The 23,873-nt window shown below is 34.6% G+C and overlaps 1 protein-coding gene across 1 annotated transcript; it reads right to left on the bottom strand.

Annotated features, from left to right (window-relative positions):
- Positions 1-4,754: 4,754 nt before the first annotated feature.
- LOC123529015 (uncharacterized) lies at positions 4,755-23,328 on the bottom strand. The gene is made up of 4 exons (XM_045309182.2): positions 23,194-23,328; positions 17,246-17,360; positions 16,471-16,568; positions 4,755-11,690 (listed from the first exon to the last, which is right to left on the bottom strand). The coding sequence occupies exons 2-4, from the start codon at positions 17,327-17,329 to the stop codon at positions 10,865-10,867; spliced, it is 1,008 nt and encodes a 335-aa protein (XP_045165117.2). The 5' UTR covers positions 17,330-17,360; positions 23,194-23,328; the 3' UTR covers positions 4,755-10,864.
- Between the last annotated feature and the right edge of the window lie 545 nt (positions 23,329-23,873).

Raw genomic sequence — 23,873 nt, 5'->3', positions numbered from 1 at the left:
GTGTATTTATTGATATACAGTTACTGTTGAAGTGACAAATTCTTTTCAATCAACAGTTAAGAGCATAGGTTATGTTGATATTATGATGATGAACAAATATACCTGGATTAAGAGCTACAGCTCATAAAGTATTCAACAAAAGTGAAAATAGGCACCAATCTTAACCAAGGAATACCTATTTTCTAAATAAAAAATGGCAACAATCCTGAAAAAAAAATTCAAAAGAAAAAAAAGTTTTGGCTCTTGGTCTACTTACTTACCATATGGTAGTAAAAAGTGTTCAATGTTCTAATGTTATAGCTTTTACAGTTTTCATGAAAAAGTGGAGCTAAACAAAAAAATTAACCAACACCATCAAGAAATATGATGATGATCAAGTGACAACAATACACAATACCCTGTTCATGGTTTTTAAAGAAATCCTAAAAGGTCTTATTATAGATGAACATTCTGTACTACTCCCTAAAAACTGACCAATGTTTAACCTTAGCTCTGCTAAATTTCTAAAATGGACTGGTCCATCATTCAATTCGGGCAGTACCACTTGTTATTCAAAAGGCTATTCACAGAATATTTTCTGACTGAATAGCAAACAGTGCAGACTATGACCAGCTAGCATGGATGTGGAGGCTGATCTTGGTATGCACTGGTCGCAAAGGCAGAATCATTTGCCGCCAGCAGTCTAAAGGTTAACAACATAATTTTATATACATGATTAGTATATCAATATTGAGTATTTAGTTTGAACTTATGAATACAAATTATGTTTGCACCAACCATTTTTATTCTTTTGAAGTAATTAGAACTGCTATAATATGCACCTAATAACCAGTGTTCACAGTGTAACAATGCTTACATATATCACATCAAAGTAACATAAGTAATCAACAAATATAACATTTACATACTGGTAAAAATTATATAATGCTACCTAGGACTATTTTTTATTTACAATACCTTTATTTGGCTACTAACGATCTAGACCTAAGACAGCACCTTTTATGGCCAAAATGATAAGTAATCAAGAAGTAAAGATACATTTCTACCTTTTCTACTTCACTGAAGTATACATAGAAATTTGTAAAAACAGGCTTTAAACTATAAAGATACCGATAGTTATCATGAAAGAAGTATCAGAAGCAGAGGCATATCAGAGAATACCTGGACACTTATTCAGAACAAAATCCGTATACATTCATTAAATATCAGTTAAATATTACTTAAATATTATCTTTACATTCAGTTCCTCTATCAAGTGGTCGAGACTGTAATTTCTACTAAGTTTAAGGAATCTAATACAAGCCAGAAAAAAACTGCAATTTTTGGCTGCTCAGAGAAGATACTTTAAAAGAAAAACCACTTTTTAGTACATTATTCATATATAGATAAGATTACCAAATTTCATACACAAAACATCAGCATTTCAGATTAGAAAGTATTCTTTTGATAATGCAGCTAACACAGAAAAACTACATCAATAAATACAAAAAGACAAGAGGGCCAAGATGGCCCTAGGTCGCTCACCTAAGAAACACTCCATAACAGTGTAAAACATGTTTGACCTAGTGATTTCATGGAAACAAATATTCTGACCAATTTTCATTAAAATTGGACCAAAGAATTGATCTCTTGCGATAAAACAAGCATTTTCTTAGATATGACCTAGTTTTTGACCCTACATGACTCATGTTCAAACTCGACCTAGATTTTATCAAGGCAATCATTCTGACCAAAATTCATGAAGATCAACTGAAAAATACAGCCTCTCTCACATACAGAAGTTTTTTCTTTGATTTGACCAAGTGACCTAGTTTTTGACCTCAGATGACCAATATTCAAATTCGACCTAGATTTCATTAAGGCAATCAACCTGACCAAATTTCATAAAAATCAATTGAAAAAAAACAGTCTCTATCGCATACACAAGATTTTTCTTTAATTTGACCTAGTGACCTAGTTTTTGACCTCAGATAACCCATATTCTAACTCGACCTAGATTTCATCAAGGCAATCACTCTGACCAAATTTCATGAAAAAACAATTGAAAAATACATCCTCTATTGCATACACAATGTTTTTCTTCGATTTGACCCAGTGACCTAGTTTTTGATCCCAGATGACCCATTTTCGAACTCGGCCTAGATTTTATCAAGGTAATCATTCTGGCTAAATTTCATGAAGATCAGTTGAAAAATACAGCCTCTATTGCATACACAAGGTTTTTCTTTGATTTGACCTAGTGACCTAGTTTTTGATCCCAGATGACCCATTTTCGAACTTCGTCTAAATTTCATCAAGGTAATCATTCTGACCAAAATTCATGAAGATCAATTGAAAAATACAGCCTCTATTGCATACACAAGGTTTTTACATGATATGACCTAGTGACCTAGTTTTTGACCCCAGATGACCCATTTTCGAACTCGGCCTAGATTTCATCAAGGTAATCATTCTGACCAAAATTCATGAAGATCAATTGAAAAATACAGCCTCTATCGCATACACAAGGTTTTTCTTTGATTTGACCTAGTGACCCAGTTTTTGATCCGAGATGACCCATTTTCGAACTCGGCCTAGATTTCATCAAGGCATTCATTCTGACCAAAATTCACGAAGATCAATTGAAAAATACAGCCTCTATCGCATACACAAGGTTTTTCTTTGATATGACCTAGTGACCTAGTTTATGACCCGAGATGACCCATTTTCGAACTCGGCCTAGATTTCATCAAGGTTATCATTCTGACCAATATTCATGAAGAAGAATTGAAAAATACAGGCTCTATCGCATACACAAGGTTTTTCTTTGATTTGACCTAGTGACCTAGTTTTTGACCCGAGATGACCCATTTTCGAACTCTGCTTAGATTTCATCAAGGTAATCATTCTGACCAATATTCATGAAGATAAACTGAAAAATACCACCTCTATCGCATACACAAGGTTTTTCTTTGATTTGACCTAGTGACCTAGTTTTTGACCCGAGATGACCCATTTTCGAACTCGGCCTAGATTTCATCAAAGTTATCATTCTGACCAATATTCATGAAGATTAAATGAACAAGAGGGCCAAGATGGCCCTAGGTCGCTCACCTAAGAAACACTCCATAACAGTGTAAAACATGTTTGACCTAGTGATTTCATGGAAACAAATATTCTGACCAATTTTCATTAAGATTGGACCAAAAAACTGGTCTCTTGTGATAATGATATGACCTAGTTTTTGACCCTAGATGACCCATGTTCAAACTCGACCTAGATTTTATCAAGGCAATCATTCTGACCAAAATTCATGAAGATCAATTGAAAAATACAGCCTCTACCACATACACAAGGTTTTTCTTTGATTTGACCAAGTGACCTAGTTTTTGACCTCAGATGACCCATATTCAAATTCGACCTAGATTTCATCAAGGCAATCACTCTGACCAAATTTCATGAAGATCAATTGAAAACTACATCCTCTATCGCATACACAATGCTTTTCTTCGATTTGACCTAGTGACCTAGTTTTTGACCCTAGATGACCCATTTTTGAACTCGGCCTAGATTTTACCAAGGTAATCGTTCTGGCTAAATTTCATGAAGATCAGTTGAATAATACAGCCTCTATCGCATACACAAGGTTTTTCCTTGATTTGACCTAGTGACCTAGTTTTTGATCCCAGATGACCCATTTTCGAACTCGACCTAGATTTCATCAAGGTCATCATTCTGACCAAAATTCATGAAGATCAATTGAAAAATACAGCCTCTATCGCATACACAAGGTTTTTCTTTGATTTGACCTAGTGACCTAGTTTTTGACCCGAGATGATCCATTTTCGAATTCGGCCTAGATTTCAACAAGGTTATCATTCTGACCAATATTCATGAGAATAATTGAAAATACAGCCTCTATCCACACACAAGGTTTTTCTTTGATTGACCTAGAGACCTAGTTTTTGAACCGAGATGACCCATTTTCGAACTCGGCCTAGATTTCATCAAGGCAATCATTCTGACCAATATTCATGAAGATCAATTGAAAAATACAGCCTCTATCGCATACACAAGGTTTTTCTTTGATTTGACCTAGTGACCTAGTTTTTGACCTGAGATGACCCATTTTCGAACTAGGCCTAGATTTCATCAAGGTTATCATTCTGACCAATATTCATGAAGAAGAACTGAAAAATACAGCCTCTATCGCATACACAAGCTAAATGTTGACAGACGACAGACGCCAGACGACAGACGACGGATGACGGACGCCGGACATCGAGCGATCAGAAAAACTCACCTGAGCATTGCTCAGGTGAGCTAAAAAAGAGGTGGGGTACTAAAAATCTAGAAACAAAGCAGTAGGAAGAACAAATCTGCACTGGCCATTAACTTAAGATAAGGAGTAACATGTGATAACTTCTAGCCATTCACAACAGTTTAATTTAAATTCCTGATCAAAACAATTATTACATGTATAATTAGAAAGTATCTGTTTGATAACATCCCCACTGTGTTTGATATTATCCCCAAAGATCTTTCAGGTTAACTTTCACCAAATACCCTTCCCACCCCCTCCCCCCAAAAAATTATTAATCATACAAATAACAGTTTACTGTACAATGCATGAAGTAACATTAATTTGCGCATGACATATCAACACATTATAGAAAACATTTGTGCCAAGTAATTTTAGAATCCACTGACGTATGGCAGACAAGAAACAGACCCTGTTAACAATTGACTTCTAAGTGTGACCTTGACCTTGGAGCTAGGGGTCTGGGTCTTGTGCATGACATGTCACCTCAAGATAGGGAACATTTATACCTACTAATTTTTAAAATCCCTTCATCGATGGCAGAGTTATGGACCGGTCAAGAAACAGACTATGTTAACCTTTAACCTCTAAGTGTGACCTTGACATTACAGCTAGGGGTCTGGATCTTCCGCACGGCATGTTGTCTCATTATGGGGAACATTTATGCCAAGTAATTTCAAAATTCATTGATGAATGACAGAGTTATGAGCCGGACACGAAACAGACCCTGTTAACATTTGACTTCTAAGTATGACCTTGACCTTAGAGCTAGGGGTCTGGGTCTTGCACAGGACACATCTTCTCATTATGGTAAACATTTATGCCAATTTATTTCTAAATCCCTTCATGGCTGGCAGTTATGGACCATACAGGAAACAGACACTTTTAACCTTTGACCTCTAAATGTGACCTGAACATCAGAGCTAGGGGTTGGGGTCTTGTGCATGACCTGTCATCTCATTATGGTGAACATTTATGCCAAGTTATTTAAAATTCTCTTTATGGATTGCAGAGTTAAAGCCCGGACAAGAATTTACAAGGAAACATGCATGGACAGTGTTATTTTAATATGCCCATCTTCAGGGATAAAAACAAATGTATACACAAAGTCTGAGTTTACTGTATTGAAAGGCAATGGGACTGAAATTTGAACTTTATGTGCAACAAGTAACAATATGTCAGATCATATTAATATGAAGCTGCAGGAAGGCCTAAAACTGTTATGTACAAAAATAGAAGCGACAATATATCTTGTAATAAGAAACCTTTATACATTACAAAGAGGATGTTACATGAGTGTCTTTTCACACAGAATTTATCAAACTTGCTCTGCCCAGCATTTTTTTCATATTCATTACAATACACAAGTTTAATAAATTAATATAAAAAGACGCAATACTTCAACTCTTTTTGCTGAAACCTCACAAATATCTTATTTCTTTGCCTATAATAGATAAAAGTCAATTCAACCAGCATCTTCTATACATAAAATGACATCAACACCTGAATGTTTTACATAAGCATAAAACAGAATTACACAATTGCTTTATTTCACTCGCAACCTCTACCATTGTTTCTTATTATTATTTAGATAACAGATGGTACAAATTCTGGTTAATCTCTCAATTCATTTGAACTAGGGTGTTTTTTGTTGACCAACACTGATATGCATCCCTAGAATTCAGTTGGGTTACATGCATGGAGACCTTCTTTAAACCCAAACTATCCTCAACAGATTTACAAAGGCAATATTATAATAAATGTCTTGAAAAATAATATCCAGATGATGCTAAATTGACTATTCACAAAAATTAGCAATCATTATCTAAAAACAACACCTCAGAAAAAATTTGTAAGAATTTGCATAAAAAATAATATCTAAATAAGGAGAATTTTTATAGTATCTTTCAAATGATCTATGCTTACAATTTGGACAGAATGTCAACTGTTAACTTGCCACGGGTTCCAAATTAAAATACTTCCCTATGGACTAACAAAAATCCTACGGACTAAAACATTCTGGATGCTGGTGCATGCAATGCTGATATCTAACTATTTCATGGAACTGTTTATGTATTTATAGGGTTGTATCACTGACAGCTCTAATTTTAACAGCTCTAATTTTAACAGCCAAAAAAAATGTAATGTATCACTGATACAGTGATACTTCTCTTCAAATAATTCATTATTTTTCATTCTATACCTACTTTTCTCTTCCAATCAATGATTTAAATCTGAACCGTGTGACTGTCAAATATATTTCCATACTGGATAAAACATACTGGATGAAGCAACAAATCTGATTAGAATCTGAATGTTAACCCTTACCCTGCTAAATTTCTATAATGAATTTGTCCATCTTTAAATTTAGACAGTACTATTAACTATTAAAAGTGGTGCTTTACCAAAAAAACTGATTGGTGAACAGTGCAGATCATGATCAGACTGCATGGACATGCAGGCTGATCATGATCTACACTGGTCGCAAAGGCTGAACCAATCGTGTCCAGCATGATAAGGGCAATGTAAATGATAAAAGCTGTAGACCAATGGCAGTATCTGCAGGAGACATTTGTGCAATGTTTGTGTAGATGTTTTAAAGTGTCTATTGGATTGTTTTCCTTTCTTAACTGAGAAAAATATGTATAGAATGAAAAGATAATTTAACACTGTCCTCGACAATACTGTATATATTGGACTTGTACCCATTTAGAAAACACACTAGACTTGCCTACTAGCGCTTCCAAAATGTTTTATCAAATGGGTGCTTGCTGAAAAAGTAGCAATATTTTACACAAAATAACCTAATAATACATGTACATATGTGTACAATTTCTTATGATATATTTCAAAATAACCATGAAATAACAAAATTCCGAACACTACTGAGCTGACCATCTATACAAAGAGACAACAATAAATTACCTGTATTAACTTAATAAAGCAGTCTAAAACTTCATAAATTAGCAAGCTTTATAAAGGTATCAGACAATTCTAAGCAGACACAACAATTACTGTGCATAGGATTTGTTACATGCATACATACTGAAACCTTAACCAAGGGAGGTAATTACTGTAAAAATTAGCTACAGAGTATACAAACATGAAAAAATATGTATGATAAATACACTGCCAGTATGATAAATGTTCTGTACAACATGAGACAAGCCTAGGAGTGCGATACAAAGATACACCACTCACTGATATACTAAAGCAGAGAAGAATCCAGTTCATGTCTCCCGATACAGTTTCATTTGAGCCGCGCCATGGGAAAACCAACGTAGTGGCTTAGTGACCAGCATGGATCCAGACCAGCCTGCGCATCCGCGCAGTCTGGTCAGGATCCATGCTGTTCGCTTTTAAAGCCTATTGGAATTGGAGAAACTGTTAGCAACCAGCAAGGATCCTGATCAGACTGCGCGGATGAGCAGGCTGGTCTGGATCCATGCTGGTCGCAAACCCACTATGTTGGTTTTCTCATGGCACGGCTCATTTTAAATGAGAGGATGTCTATGCAATATCTGGGTAAAGCACAAAGACATGTACTGGAGGAATGACAAACGTACATGTAAAGCAGTACAATGTCTGTGACACTAATTAATTCTTCCGGCAAATAGAAAAGCTTAAAAGTAAAGAGGACATTTCATGAACCCAATACTAATCAACAAAAGCAAACAAAGAGGAGGGACATGGGGGTCCTTTATCACTCACCAGAGTGCCATTACCATTGCTCTTAATTCAAGGTCAAGTTCACAAAGACCTAACCTATGTAAAACATACCTGAACATCAATTCACATACCAAGTTTGGTATATGTATGTGTTGTTAACTATACAAGAGTTACACTGCATTAAAAGCATAACTAAATCCAGGGGACATAACTCATCAAGCAATAGTGTGACCACACCAGTACTCAAACTTGGCATTGACTTTAAAATTGTACACATGATATGGATTCATTGAGAAAAGAAGGTGCAAGAGACTGTTAACAGTAAAATATGGCACTTTTAATCATTCAAGGGCATATGTATCTCAACTGTCTGCTCTGACCTGTATTCAAACTGGAATATGATTGGTTTAGAAATGATGGTGCACAAAAATCAATCTATCAAAAATTTTGTCCATTTGCAAAATTAGCCTTGGTATCATGTCTTCAAAGTTTAGTTGTAATCCCAGCAGTAGTTTCAAAAAGGAAGTTCAGACAAACTTTTGTGACAGACTGACAGACAACACAAAATCAATGGGGAGACAAATTCATTTTACTGGTGGCAGTTGCTCTGCTTTTGTTAAAATACATAGCACATAAGCAGTATTTCATTATGATATCATACCTTATGTTAAAAACTCTTCTGAAAAGCATATACCATCATATAAAGACAAATGTTTTTTTCCCTAACTGAACAAGTTTCTTTCAGGGTTTGCAAGTATTTTCCAGGGGGGCGTAATTCATACTGATATTTACCGGTCATAACTACATCTGATTCTGAAGAATAAAACTTTGGTCTTGCTCATATTTCCAGTACTTCCAAGGAATTACCAGTATTTCCCACTTTAATACCAACCCTGACTTCTTTTTCTTTACACCCCACAGCAACAACCTGTGTCAAATCAAAAGTATTTTCATTCTTCTCAACAGTGTCTGCTCCATACAGAGTAAACTGAGTTTACAAATACAGAACTGAATCTATTTCATATGATTGCAAAGTAAATTTTACAATATATATTTTGATTTGGGGGCCTTTTGACCCATTTATATACACAATTTGCAAACAGGAGCATTTTATAGTGAGCAGTGCAAATACTGGAGAGTAACACAATGCTTGAGCAAAAATCAGCGAAATATAAATACATGTAATTCTCTCACACTGGTGCATATGAGCCGTGCCATGAGAAAATCAACAAAGTGGCTTTGCAACCAGCATGGATCCAGACCAGCCTGCGCATCCATACAGTCTGGTCAGGATCCATGCTGTTCGCTTCAAAGTCTATAAGAATTACAGATACTGTTAGGGAACAGCATGGATCCTGACCAGACTGCACGGATGCGCAGGCTGGTCTGGATCCATGCTGGTCGCAAAGCCACTATGTTGGTTTTCTCACGGCACGGCTCATATCATCTTGTGGGCAGAACACCTGTCTAACAACATGTCCATTACTTCCTAACATTTTGTACCAGTTAATACCATTTCATAGGGTAAAAACAAAATTCCATTTCATTTCAATCATGGCCTCATAAAGGGTCAATAACAATTATTCAGATTTAATTCAGAGGTGTCAAAGTTTAAAAGTATTACCTGACATAAGAATTCTGCACATAACAAAATGTTAGCATTTCTACAAAATGTTAGCATTTCTACAAAATGTTAGCTGACCTTTCAATGGCTTTGCCCCAATTTTCTTGTAGTTTTACATTTGTTTTACATTAGTGAGGTGAAATACTGGTTTTCGACTAACTTAACTAAAATTTTAGTAAAAAAACTTTTGACATGATGACCCTCATATCTAATACATAAACTGTAAGCTGTCCTAACCTGAACCATCTGTTATAGAGAATAATAGGTTAGTGCCGTAGATGAGAAAGTTTATCTGGCGAGGTGGAGGAGGTTATCGGGTGAGCCTAAGGCGAACCTGATAACGTCCGGAGCCGAGCCAGATAAACTTTCTCCATCTTAGGCACTAACCTATTATTCTATTTATCTTGTCATTACTTCATTTTCCGATATTTGGCAATTTTTTTTACAAAAAAAGTGTGCGACAACCGCTTTAATGACGTCATATTCGTAATGACGTCACTTATATAATGACGTGATTACCGGCAAAATCGCAATAACTTCTTCGTTTTTGAATAAAAACTCATTATTTGACCACTCATTTTCTTAGTTCGGACATTTCCAACACAATGATGATGGTTTCGTTGCAAAATTTCTTATGACAACAATATCGATCATAAGGTCACATGATCAACTGACCGTATATCACTGGTCACATGATCAACTGACGGTATATCAAAAAAGATATACGGCACCCTGATATCGGGTCGAAAATACTGCAAGTGACAGGATAAAAACAGATATACCATCCATACATGTAAATGCCATTCTATAACTACACTCCCAATGTAATTCATGAAAGATCTTTCAAACTAAAAATTACTGACTGGTTAAGTAAATATTGCTCAGATTAGATACAAAGCTTACAGCTATTGTATAACTGGTTTTAAGTATTAATTCAAGAAAATTATTTCTACAAGTACCCAAAGGCTTCTGCTTCAGTTTCTAGTATATTATTTTACAGAAAGCAAATACCATTTCAATTTCCAACTAATCTTAAATGATGCAATAATATGAATGAAGCAAGTTCAGTTAAAAGTTTTTATACAATAATCTTCACTTTTAGCTGTTGAAGTTTAAGGACCTCTGAAAAAGTTTTTTTCTAAATATTTATAATTTACAATAATTCACATTTCACTTGCTGTCTAATAAGTATAGCAACAAACATAAATTGGGTTGACCTACAGTACACTATAACATGTATTATTAAATCACAGACCTTTATCGTACCAGTATTAAGTCAATTTGCTAAGTGAAGTACCACTTTGCCTTCGAACATTCCAATTTTGGTCAATTTGACGTAAATTTGATATGTGAACCTTAGTTAGCTGCATTTCTACTTGCTGCGGTAGCTGCCAAGACGTAACTCCATCCTCACTTTGATAGAAAAGTTTTCCACGGGTTAGAGGGTCTTTGCTTAGATGTACAGTCCAGCCCATGGGTAATTCTGCTAGGTTTCTAGGAATGCCGCATTCACAACGTTCACTTGATTTTAACACGTCTTTAAGTTTTTCGGATATGTCTTCAGTGACATCTCTAGCTCTAGAGTAACCGTACGCCCCACCTTCATCTTTCTTTGCTGAAGTTTCTGGAAGTGGCAATGGTGGTCTACTTCCAATGTCATTACAAGGTAGGCTATTCACTTGTGAACTGTTTGATCCCCATGTACCTGAGCTAGTGTCCATACTCTGAGTTCGACCAATTGGTCGTACTGGTAAAGGAGGAGGAATGCTATTCATACTGTCAACGGATCGGTCAGAGTTCCGACTACTTATACTCAAACTTGACACACTTAAAGCCCGGTTTGGTATAAATCTTCCTCCGCTGGACCCATTTTGTTCTGTGTATAAATTGGCGTTTACATCAGATCTATAAATAGGATTCTGAAAGTACACGTTGTTTACATTTTCTAGATTTTTCACAGGGTGTTGCCTATAGTAATTCACTAACTGGTCGATGCTTTCAAACTTCTTTTCCACGACAAGGAAATATCTCCATCCTGATCGAGAACCATCCTCCTCTATCTGTATGTGGGTATGCCGTACACTGTGGTCAGGTACCCTGTAAATAGAGCTTAATGCATGAATATAATGCATCTCAACAACATGTAGGTAAACCTGTAAAGTTAATTCACATTTCTTCTATGATACAAATAAAAGGTTTAATACTTAAAATTCACTTTTTTAAACATATTTTGGAGATTTGACCCATAGTTGCGAAACCTTTATTTTTGCTAATTTCTGCCATTCTAGAACACTAGAGGTCTTACCTTGTACACTAGAACTATGATGGAGCTGCAATGACAGAGGATCATTTTATCAAGTTGATTGGCAATATAAATTAAGTCTGGTGAAGACTTGAAAAAAAATGTTAGTTTTCAGCAGTCCTGTTATTTACAGCAATTTAATACTAACTGTTGTCCAAGAAACAGGAATATTACCAGACCTGGGGTAATTAAAAATGTAATTGTAATTAATTGCAATTAAATTACATTTCCTAAGTAATTGAATGTAATTTGTAATTGGGTCATTTATCAATTACATGTAATTGTAATTTAATTCATTACAGAGCAGTTTTGGGGTGTAATTGACAATTACATTTCAATTACTTTCCAATTACATGGCACATGCTAATCCAATTTGTTGTGCAAATAGTATATATACGTTTATTACCAGTGACACTTCACTTTAACATGCTAATTTGCATTTCATAGCTGTGAAAAATAATAATAGAATATTATGGTAGGTGTTAATCCCTTGGACATAGCTCCTTTGTTCTGATATAACTGTCTTATTAGAACCAACTGGTGATCTTGATGATGTTTGTCACTATGTTTTTGGAGAAAATGATCAAATTATGATTTGAAATTGTTATTTGCATCATTATTATTTAGATTTTTATCAGAGCAAAAACTGAAATGCTTAGCATATCATTTTTTTATCTGTGATAAAATTTGTTGTATTAAATGAAACAAACAAGATAGCATTTGACATCACAGTTCTAACAAGATAAAAAAATATAATTATTGTAGACATTATGAGTATTCTACAGTTTTAATGACACAGTTATTCTAGGATGGCTTATGAATGTTTTACAACTTATTTTCAATGTGGTCTTTGGATAACATGTAGTGTCAAGAATAAAAAATTTAAATATATGTTTAAAATGTAAATGATTAAATACTGAAGTATACTAGTTAAATTAGAAACATATTGCAGAACCATGATCATATAAACTTCAGAGAAATTCAGACCTCAGAGAAAATACCTGACTTTACATGCATCATTCTTCTCTAACCGAATTCTGCTTGACAATGTATTAACTATTAATTTGGGCTGACTTTTAGCTCCTTTTGCAATAATATTAAAGACTGAGTGATGATTTCCCGCAAACACACATTTTACTTTGAGCTTAAATTCAATTTTGAAATAATTGAGATCAGTTTACAGGTGAATTATTATGTATATGTAGTACAAAGTAAAAGAACTTTGCTACAGTGTTCATGTAAGAAGTAGCACATTTGGTATTGTAATTGAATGTAATTAATTACAATTTGCTATGTAATTGTAATTTAATTAATTACATTGTTAAATTTGATATAATGGTAATTGTTATTTAATTCGACATTTCTCAATGTAATTGTAATTTAATTAATTACATTTTAAAGTAATTGACCCCAGGTCTGAATATTACCCTAAAATGTTAAAATATCTATAGAGATTCAATCCAGTATCTGCACTAGTTTTGCAGACTTAACTTGCATGCAAAACTTTAACCAGAAGTTTTTAAGTTCAAAATGAGACACACATTTGCAAAATACATGTCAGAGTTCTGGGACTTGATGTTATGACCTAGTTTTGTAACCCCGAAGACACGTGAAGTTTCAACCTAATACTTGCATTAGTTTTTGAGATGTAACTTGCATGCAAAACTTTAACCAGGATTTTCTAACCAAAAGGGGGCATAATTAACCCAAGATACAGGTCAGAGTTATGGGACTTGACCCAGTGAGGTTGGTAATCGACCTAGAAACTGAAATGAGCTGCCACCGGAGACAGCGTGCTCGACTACTTCGATCCTGGATAGTGGAACTGGGCAAATCTGAGGAAGCTGAAGTGGTCACTGGAGTGTTTAATGACTCCAATGGTGGATGAAGATATTGCACAATAGCTCGAGTCTGTGTCAAAAATATTAAGTAATAAGAGTGATAAAGTGTATCAAAACACTAAATAAGTATAATTCTAAGCAAAAAGGGGGCATAATTCATAAAATATTGGTGCAAGAGTTATGCACCTTGTGTCATATGATGTGGGTGATGATGTGTAACAACTACTTCAAGTTTAAATCCAATCCATTTTGTAATAACTGAGATATAGTGAAAATGCATCAAAATTAACCTTAAATTCTAAGTAAAAGGGGGCATAATTCATAAAAAAAATGTGCCAGAGTTATGCATCTTGTGTCATATGATGTTGGTGATAAGTCAGAACAACTATTTTAAGTTTGAATCAAATCCATTTAGTAATAACTTAGATAGAATGAAAGTGCATCAAAACTCTAAGTAAAAAGGGGGGATAATTCATGAAATATTGGTGCAAGAGTTATGGCCCTTGTCTCATATGATGTAAGTGATGATGTTGAACAACTATTTTAAGTCTGAATCAAATCCATTTAGTAATAACGGAGATAGAAAGTGCATCAAAACTTTAACTTGAAGTTCTAAGTAAAAGTGTGTGGGGGGATGTAATTCATTAAATATTGATACCGGAGATATGGACCTATAATGTGTCTTTTGATGTGGGAGATGATGTGGAACAACTACTTTCAGTTTGAATCAATCCATTTAATAATAACTGTGATAGAGTGAAAGTGCATCAAAACTTTAACCTGAAATTCTAAGTAAAAATGGGGGATAGTTCATGAAACATTGGTGTGAGAGTTGTGGCCCTTGGGCCATATAATGCGGGTGATGATGAGGAATAACTATTTTAAGTTTGAAACAAATCCCATCAAGTAATTACAGAGATAAAGAGAAAGTGCGTTAAAACTTTAACCAAAGTGCGAACGTGGAAGGACACTGATGCCTGGTCGAGTAGGTCAGCCCTCCCTACTTCCTATAGTCAAGCTAAAAATGAGCTTCAAAAGCTATATGCCTTTAAATGATGTACATATACTTATATGCAAAACTTTAAACAAAATATGACGCCGATGCCAGTGTGAGTAGAATAGCTCATACTAATTTCTTCGAATAGTTGAGCTAGAAACACTCTGTCACATACTTTGATCCAAGACATGCATATTTTCATGACTTTGCTTACACAATCTACTTTATGTCATACTCAAATATTACCCGGAGATTGCCATCACCTTTCTTTTTCAAGCTGTTTTTATCAGTTCATATTTTTTTGGTCAGATCTTTATCAGACCATGGTATTAAATTTTGTCACATGTTTGTTGGATGAAATATTGCAAGGCAAGGTAATAACTAGACTTTGTTAGTTGACAACTTCTGTTTCTTTCAATTAACTCATTAAAATTGCACAAATATGTTCAAATCTATTTCATGAATACCTTTGTCTCCCGTAACAAAAAACTTTAATTTGGTATCGATAGGATTGCTTCCAAATGACATATTAAAATCACTTAAATTTATTCACAACCAATTTATGTTACCACTTACAGCTGCATTCACGACTGGAACAATATCACTGAACATTATAACATCATACTGATCAGCACACAGATAACAAATTAGATAACGGTATTCGTAATGTCCACAAGAGTGCCATAATAGTCCAGATTGCTCACCTGAATTTCACAGCTCATTACGTATGTATTTGCAATTACCACAAGACATTTTTATAACAGAATCAATCTGTTAAAAGCAGAAGCTGACATAGCATTTGAAATCTAGCCTTCAACATTCAGATTAAATGGAAAGGACTGTTTCTGAATCCAAATTTTCACATTACTGCTAGGGCCAGGCCTGTACAGATTTAACCATGGCCTTATAACTGGGATTATTTTTTCCCTATTTTTAGCTCTGGTGCCATGTTTGCTTGACAAATCAAAATAATTTCAACAATCTTGGTAGACTGTCACCCAAGGAGTATGTCTGCTATATACATACAGTCAAAGGTGAATACACCCTATGGTTGCCAAGAGTTTTGACAAAACACTTTAGCAGAGGGTCGTCCATTTATCAGTTGGGTGCAACTTTTTTCAAAAGTACCACCAGTTTTTGGTAAAAAGACTTTAAAGTTTTCACTATATATACATGTGTATACAGGTAAAAATGATCAGACTTTCTGGTGGCCATGGTATCTGACAAATTAGAATAAACTAAACTTTTTTAGAAGTGGATTTTCAAAGGAAATGTTCACCATTGTGTGAAATCATTTAGAAATCAGGCTAGCAATTTCTGAGAAGATTTTTCCCACTACACATGTAGGTAAAATTGATTACACTCCCTATTGGCCATATTTTTGGACAAAGTACAGTAACTTAACGAGTAGAGGGTCACCAAAGGAACTTTTCTGTGAAATTATTTCAAAATTGGCCCAGTCGTGTAGGAAATACTGTACGAATATTTTTCTAATTTAAGCTCTGGTGTCCTATATGCAGCAGAGCGAAGCCCTTTGAACAAATTTGAAAGAGGACCATCCAAGAAACATTCAGGCCAAGTTTCATCTGCCTCTACCAAATGTTACACACAATCTGTTGTTTGAAGTGAGTGAAGTAAAGTGTAGAAATTCTTACAAACAATGATTAATGATCACAATAGATCTATACGAGCACTTTGTGCTCAGGTGAGCTAAAAAATCTGAAAGTATATACTTACAAAACAGAGGCAGTTAGAAGATCCCTATTTCTGTTGCTAGGTCTCAGCAAGAAGGATCCTGGTTTACCCTTTGACTTCTTCTTTATAAAATGGGAAACCTGTGAAACAAACAACATATTACGTTTGCACAGTAACATTTACAAGTCTCAGATTAATGCGGCGTAAGAAACTTGAGAGATCTCCTTACAAGATGGAAAAAATGCACGCTCTTCAGTGACTTTCTGCGAAAAAATCATACTTGAAAGAAAGTATTCTAGAATTTACTAATTTTAACTATAATATTAAAGAACTATTTCTACCACTATGTTACTGGATTTTGTGGATTACGCTGGTTTGCTACAGCAAGATGATATCCCTTCAAGAACTTTTATTATAATATGCTTGTCTCTGTTAAAACATGCTTACGCTAGAATGACGTCACATTAATGTGCGGTGCTGTCAAAGTTTTTTTTTTGCCATAAAGAGGGTGCTACTAATAGTTTATCTTCTGTTTTAGATTTCAGCATATTAGAATCCAAATAATTTATAGCAAAACCGTGTTTTAACACTATTTATACACTCAGGCGGTAATATGTTGTACAAATAATTTCACTCGGAATGTGCCCTCATTAAATTATTACGCCCAACGTATAACCACCCATTGTGCATAAATAATGTTAAAACAATCTTTTGCTATAAATTATTTCTTAAATGTAAGGTTAATTCTTTTTAAATAAACACACTGGACATAACAAGCAACACAGATCTTCAATAATTTTGACCTTTCTTGACTTACATCATCAGTTGACTTGAAGTTTTCATGAAAGTATGGCAAAGTTTTCCAGTTTTCTCTCAGAATTTCCCTAGATCGATCAGCCATATTTCATCCTGACTTCACACCATGGACAAACCTGAAGAATTAAGAAGCATCTTCTTAGTATTTTACATAAAATGGTTTGAACTGTAGCATGATTGGAAACAGCACTTTATAACAATATCAGACCATCTGCTACTTCCCTCTAAACCAGGGTATTTATGGTAACAATTCCAAAAGCCGGTTAAAGACATAATCGTTTAAACCAGGCAGGTTTATATAAAGTATTTTACAAACACCCTATATTCTGACATGTGTACATGAAACTTATGAACCAAATAAGATGTATTAATATCAGTATGTGAGTAAAGACATGGGTTTGTGATATAAGAAAACTAAAATTTGCATTCTTTTTTTTTCTTCATGTGTGTAGTTTCATATGAACATGATGAGCAAAACGTTTTCTGTTTAGACAATGTTTCATTTATATTTAGCCATAGACATTTGTATGTTTGATTTTTGTCACCTGAACATAAATAAGGTGTATTTGGATCAAGTGAGTTATTCACTTTCTATATGTTAGTTTCTGTCAGATATCAGGGCACTTTTCATAATACATGTATGTGCACCTGTTCATGCTTAGCAACAAAATCAAAGGTGATGACATCCATTATTTTGTCTATAGGGCAAAGAGTGTTCAAAGTCTATCTAGTTTAACCTTTACCCTTCTAAATTTCAAAAAATGGACTGGTCCAACATTCAATTTTGGCAGTACCACTTGTCACTCAAAGGGGTGTTCATGGAAAATCTACTGACTGAATAGCGATCAGTGCAGACCAAGATCAGCCTGCAAGATCTTGGTCTGCACTTGTCCCAAAGGCAGAATCACTTTCCGCCAGCAGGCTTAAGGTCAAGCAATATTCTAATATTCTCTTTTGTCCGCAATCTTTTCAAGTCTAGATCCATTTGTAGATGTAGACATAAAACTTGCTTTTTTGCAATTTTCCTTTTATTTGTTAGCAGATTTTTTTTAATTTTCAAAAAAAAAACAAGAGCTGTCACTAATGGTGACAAATGCCCCCGCAGCGCCTTGACCTTTGACCTTGTGACCTTGACCTTTGACCTGGTGACCCCAAAGTCAATAGAGGTTGTGTACTCAATAAGTACTATCAGCATGTGAAGTTTGAAGGTCCTGGGTGCAGTGGTTCGCGAGTAAAGTGCCTTCATGAAAAAAGTTAACATTGGGCCCTGTGACCTTGACCTTTGACCTGGTGACCCCAAAGTCAGTAGGGGTCGTGTACTCAATAAGTACTATCAGCATGAGAAGTTTGAAGATCCTGGGTGCAGTGGTTCGCGAGTAAAGTGCCTTCATAAAAAGTTAACGTTGTGACGAACGAACAAACGAACGAATGGACGGACAGTTGAAAACTAATATGCCTCCCTTTGGGGGCATAAAAAAATGAAATACCATATAAAAACATATACTGTTGGGATAAACATTATACACTCAATCCTTTAATGACATTTTACATCCACACTTACCTTCACAAAAACATAGTTTTTATTAAACATAGCATTTTCATTTAAGTAAATAACAATAATATCCTGTCATCACTTGTTTAACAGTACTTACATAATTATTAAGCATTTGTAAAGATAAAACATATCACTTTGCACATTTTGACCCCTATTCTGGTCTAATCTTTTTCAAGATTCCTAGGATGTCACATAGGTTGTAAAATCTACTGTATGTTTTTGAGGTGCCTTACTGGATGTTGCCTTTTGGTAATACATGTACTGAAATTTTATAATTTCATTTTAAATTGCAAATGCCATTTAACATAGTTTTACAGGAGAATAAACACAGCCAGGATATGTAGTAGTCTATTTTCTTACTTCTTACAAAGAATTGAACGCAAAAATTAAAGAGAAAAGTTACAAGCTAAATTCAATCATAAATCTGATTCTTGTAAAATGATATCGGTGTATAAACAAGAAAATTGTTTTTATTTATCCAATTTATGATCACATGATTATACTGGTCTTGTTTTGCTTGGGTTTAATGTCGCACCGACACAATTATACGTCATATGGCGCCATTCCAGCATTTGATGGTGGAGGAAGACCCTAGCAATCCTTCCAGCCGATATTTCAGGCATGAGCCAACAACTGGGGAGAAAAACCAACTGCTGGTAAGCCAGCTGGATGACTTCCTCACATGAAAGAATTCTACTCACCAAGCGAGATGTCAAACTCACAGCAATAAGGGGATATGACTTAGAAATCAAATACCTTAACTACACAACCCCTGAGACTCTCCCAATTTATGAGCAGATTTTTATTACAGCAGTATCAATCAAAACCTAAGATCCTTGACAGTATGGTTTACAGTACAAAGCAATATAGAGGTTTAGAAAAATTCTAGAAGCTAGACAGCTTTTGGTTGTCAGCAGCATACTTTTCAGTGACTTTCTTTATATAATATTTACTTATAATTGCTCAACATATTTTCATTTCCAGTGAAAATTGACGAGCATGATTAAATGTGATTGTGTACAGGCGCGGTTATTCAATTGACACAGGAACAGCGTTAACTCAATTAAATATAAGGAATAAGAATCAAAACAGAAACTAATCGAGCTAGTACTGGAAACCTGAAAATTAAGACTACCATAAAATTGGTATTTTTTGGCAGATTTTTGGGAAATTTAAATCTCAGAATTGGGAAAATAAGCAAATTTTTGCAATTGGAATGGGGCTCAAATTTGGCCCCAAAATCACCCTTAAAAATTCCCTGTTGTATGACACATGCCCCTTAAAAATTCTTGAAAATATTTCCTAAAAAAAAATTAAAAAAGGAAGTCATGACAATATATGCATGTCATCTTCACCTGGATGATGTACACAGATTTTCATAATTATGTTCTTATGGTGTAGTTGTAATATTATTTCAAAGTCCAAAAAGGGCCATAACTCCAGAACAAATATGACTTTTGTGGACATGAATTTTTAGTCCCAAAAGTATACACTGTAACCCTTCATCACCTAACACCCTATGGACCAAAGAAAAACTTTGGTTTAGAGGGGTTTTTGGTTTAGAGTTTCTAGTATTTTGTTGGTGGGAAAAAATAAAGAAAACAAGAAACTTGGAAATTTCACAAATCAAGGTTCTCACTTCATGCTCAGGTGAGCTAAAAGGTACAGATGGGTCATTGCCACATGTACATATAATTCCTGGCTCTTTGATAAAACCTAAACAATATTCAATAATTTGATCATGATGGCAGTTTACTTTAATGGATCAAGGACTGCCTTAGTGTATAAAGGTAGACTTGTATTGAATGGTATTCTTCACAATGGAAAGAAGTGACATCTGGTATTCTCCAAGGTTCTGTTCTTGGACCTGTTTTATCTATTACATCAATGACATGCCGGATAATTTACAATGTTCCTGTATTTACAATGTTCCTGTAACTGTCTGCAGATGATAGTAAATTGTACAAGTCTGTCTGCACTGTTGATGATAAATATGAATTACAGTTAGATATTTTCAAACTGTATGAATTGAGTATTCCGAGTTAACAAGGGTTGCTTGAATTTTCTATATACAGAAGTGTAAATCCATGCAGATTGGTAAATGTAGATACCAGCCTCGGCAGCATAAATATTCACATGTCAGATCTATTAATGGACAAAATAAGAACTTACTTATTGTTTCAGAAGAAAAAAGACCTGGGAATCATCTTTGAAAATTCTCTGAAATTCAACTGTCACATTAAATAACAATATTGTAGGCAGAGTTATGAAAATTAATTTCTGTACTGATTGAGTTAAATGACAACCCTACAAGATGGTATATTTTCAAAATTTCTGAATCAAATTGTTGGACAAGTTTGAATGCATTTCCAAAAAGATGTCTTGATTCTTGGAACAATCTTAAAGAGGAGACAGTGTGTTGTTAATGTGCTCAAATCCCAATTGGATAGAGGATAGATTTCAGAGAATTTTTCATTGGACAAGGTGTACAATTAACTACAAGTGGTACCAGATGCGTAAAACTATTGATTGGTGGAGTAGACAGCAACGCTGATAACACTCTGAAATAAGAAGTATGTTAGTATGAAATCAATTTTTAATGCTGAACAGGGATTCCACTTGAACTGAAAACCCAAGAGTCCCAGGACCCTTGGGTCTAAATTTTGAAGGGTGATTTTCCAAAATCAGGAGTCCTGGACATCCCAACATGTCAATATTATGGACTAAATTTTCTTATAGTAATACGCAGCTGGATATACAATAATAATATAAAGTTGTTTTATTAATATTAATTAATTTCATAATAATTATTATAGGGCTTATATATCCGAAAATCAGGGTCACGAAAATAGGTGACAAATATGGAAAACGAAAGTTAATACTTAAATTATTGATAAAATACCTGTTTTTAATTTATTTTCTTTCATCATAGCTATTCAAAACTTACAATTTCTACTTATTTAAAGCATTTTTCGGTAACAATAAAAAATTGCTATATCGTAACAACCGACTGCGTATAAAATCATATCCAGCACACAAAATAATGATTATAATTATCCATATTTTATTCAGTAATCTAATTATTGCCAATTGACTGCCTAATCAAATAAAATTGTTGCAAATTGGCACCATTCCTTTCAATAACGGATGTTGTTTATTACACAGATTATCGATTTTTCACATCTTTTGGTCCACAAACACCGTGTAACAGACATAGCTTCGGGCCATTTTCACCAATTAGAAACTGGAAATTGACAAGTTTCGCCTTGCGATCACCTGTCAAGGGTGGTTTAACTCCGCCTTCCATACCTTACTACTTATCATTCATTTAGTGTATGAGCCCTTTCAGTGACCGAGAGTGTTTATTCAGAATACAGGAGACAGTTTTATTGTAGTAAAATGAATGATTAAGAGAAAGGATTAACAAAGGAAAATGCCCCCGGGTCCTGAGTGACGCACAGACAAGTATCATGCCAGGTCCTTGGAGCGTCTTTTGAAAATGTCCCGAGTCGGACAAATGGAACTCCTGGCTGAAGGTGAAAAGATCATACACACATAATCCAAAACAAAGGACTTTTCAGGACAGCGTGATAACTTTTGACTGTCACTGTCTCTGTCACGTCCAAACATATTCTGCATATTTCTGTTAGGAAATCCAGATTTCTGGTACATGAACAAAGTATTTGTAATGATTACATCTCTGATAATGAATTAATGTTGACATTAAAGCATAAACTTGCCTCGCTGACATTTTATGAATGTATTTGTGGTTTGTTTCTGCAATTTAGTGTCATTGGCAGTCTGCTGTTTATTGAAACCGGTGTCCGGGTAGATATCTCCTTGCACCTGTTTCATCATATTTTCGAAGATTTAAGTCTCTTATTTAAAATTATGAATTAAATTCAACCCATTTGAAGTTTCTACTAGAAATTCTAGTATTCTACATGAATATTAATGTTTAGGCTGCCTAATGTTTATGTATTAAAGCAAGTAAGTCTGACCAGTATATTGTAACTTTTTTGGATTTTTCAATATCTTCGTTTTCCTAACAGTAAAATGCAGATACGCTATGACAACTATAAAATATCAGATCATAAATTAAGTCATCCCGATAAGCCAAATGAGTAAGGCTAATACATTACATACATAGCTATGTATTTGACCTGATATTAAGCATATCTGGAAGACAGGCTAGGCAGGCAGTCTAGGCAATTGGTTAAACAATCCTCTGGCAATCGCGATATTCAAACAATGACAACGCATTTTTTGGCAAAACCAATTATCTTGAACTGTTAAAGTGACAGTGTTTAAACAAATCATTTGTCAAAATAGACAGCTTCACTATACATTTTGTAATCGTTTCAATGGATATTCGCTTATGTCATTTCATTTACCATTAATGTCAGTTACATCATCAATCGCAGATGAATTCATGTGATCTGTTGTTAGCCATATACAGGTGAAAAGTTATGTTTTTACTTTCCGAAATACTTTCCCGGAAGTAAATAATTCAGCGGAAACAAAACTAGCGCATGCGCTGTGAAGAACATGGAACGGTAAGTGACTCCCGCAGCGATTACTTCCCCTTACGGTAACGATTGGGTCACGATTTGGTTATATTTTTTTAATTGCCTTATTCGCCTCTGGATGGTAATATCCTCGCACATAATTGTTCAAATAATAATTTGAAAAGATTTTTGTCATTTTTAGGACTAATAGATCAGGGCAGGGTCGTAGCTCCCAAGTATTTTTGTTACGAGCTACCGCCGTATTAAGACCTTCCTGTTAGAGCAATAATCTGATCATCAGTAGGGGTGCAGGTCAAAACGTACCCAAACCAAAATGTACCCACATGGTAAAGTCAAAATGTACCCAAAAAAGTCAAAATGTACCCACTTGGCTAAGTCAAAATGTACCCAAAAAAGTCAAAATGTACCCAATTACTTTGGCATTTAGTATTTAAATACCCATAAATTCAGCTATGTATTATATGTAATATTTTAAATATATGTAAGTTGTAGATTGAATGTTAGAGAAGTAGATCTAATAAAACTAGATTAGCACAATAATTGAT

The sequence above is a fragment of the Mercenaria mercenaria genome, chromosome 13 (assembly GCF_021730395.1).
Source record: "Mercenaria mercenaria strain notata chromosome 13, MADL_Memer_1, whole genome shotgun sequence".
Lineage (NCBI taxonomy): Eukaryota > Metazoa > Mollusca > Bivalvia > Venerida > Veneridae > Mercenaria > Mercenaria mercenaria.
Note: the sequence above shows the minus strand (reverse complement) of the source record. Positions and strands in the feature narration are given on the sequence as shown.

Bases quoted from the DNA above. Each gene is read 5' to 3' on its own strand.
- LOC123529015 (XM_045309182.2), bottom strand. From the start codon at position 17,329: ATGGCTGATCGATCTAGGGAAATTCTGAGAGAAAACTGGAAAACTTTG. The intron at 16,569-17,245 runs GTAAGTCAAGAA...TTTGTTTCACAG, and splicing joins ACTTCAAGTCAACTGATGAT to GTTTCCCATTTTATAAAGAA. The intron at 11,691-16,470 runs GTAAGTATATAC...CTCTATTTACAG, and splicing joins CTTCTAACTGCCTCTGTTTT to GGTACCTGACCACAGTGTAC.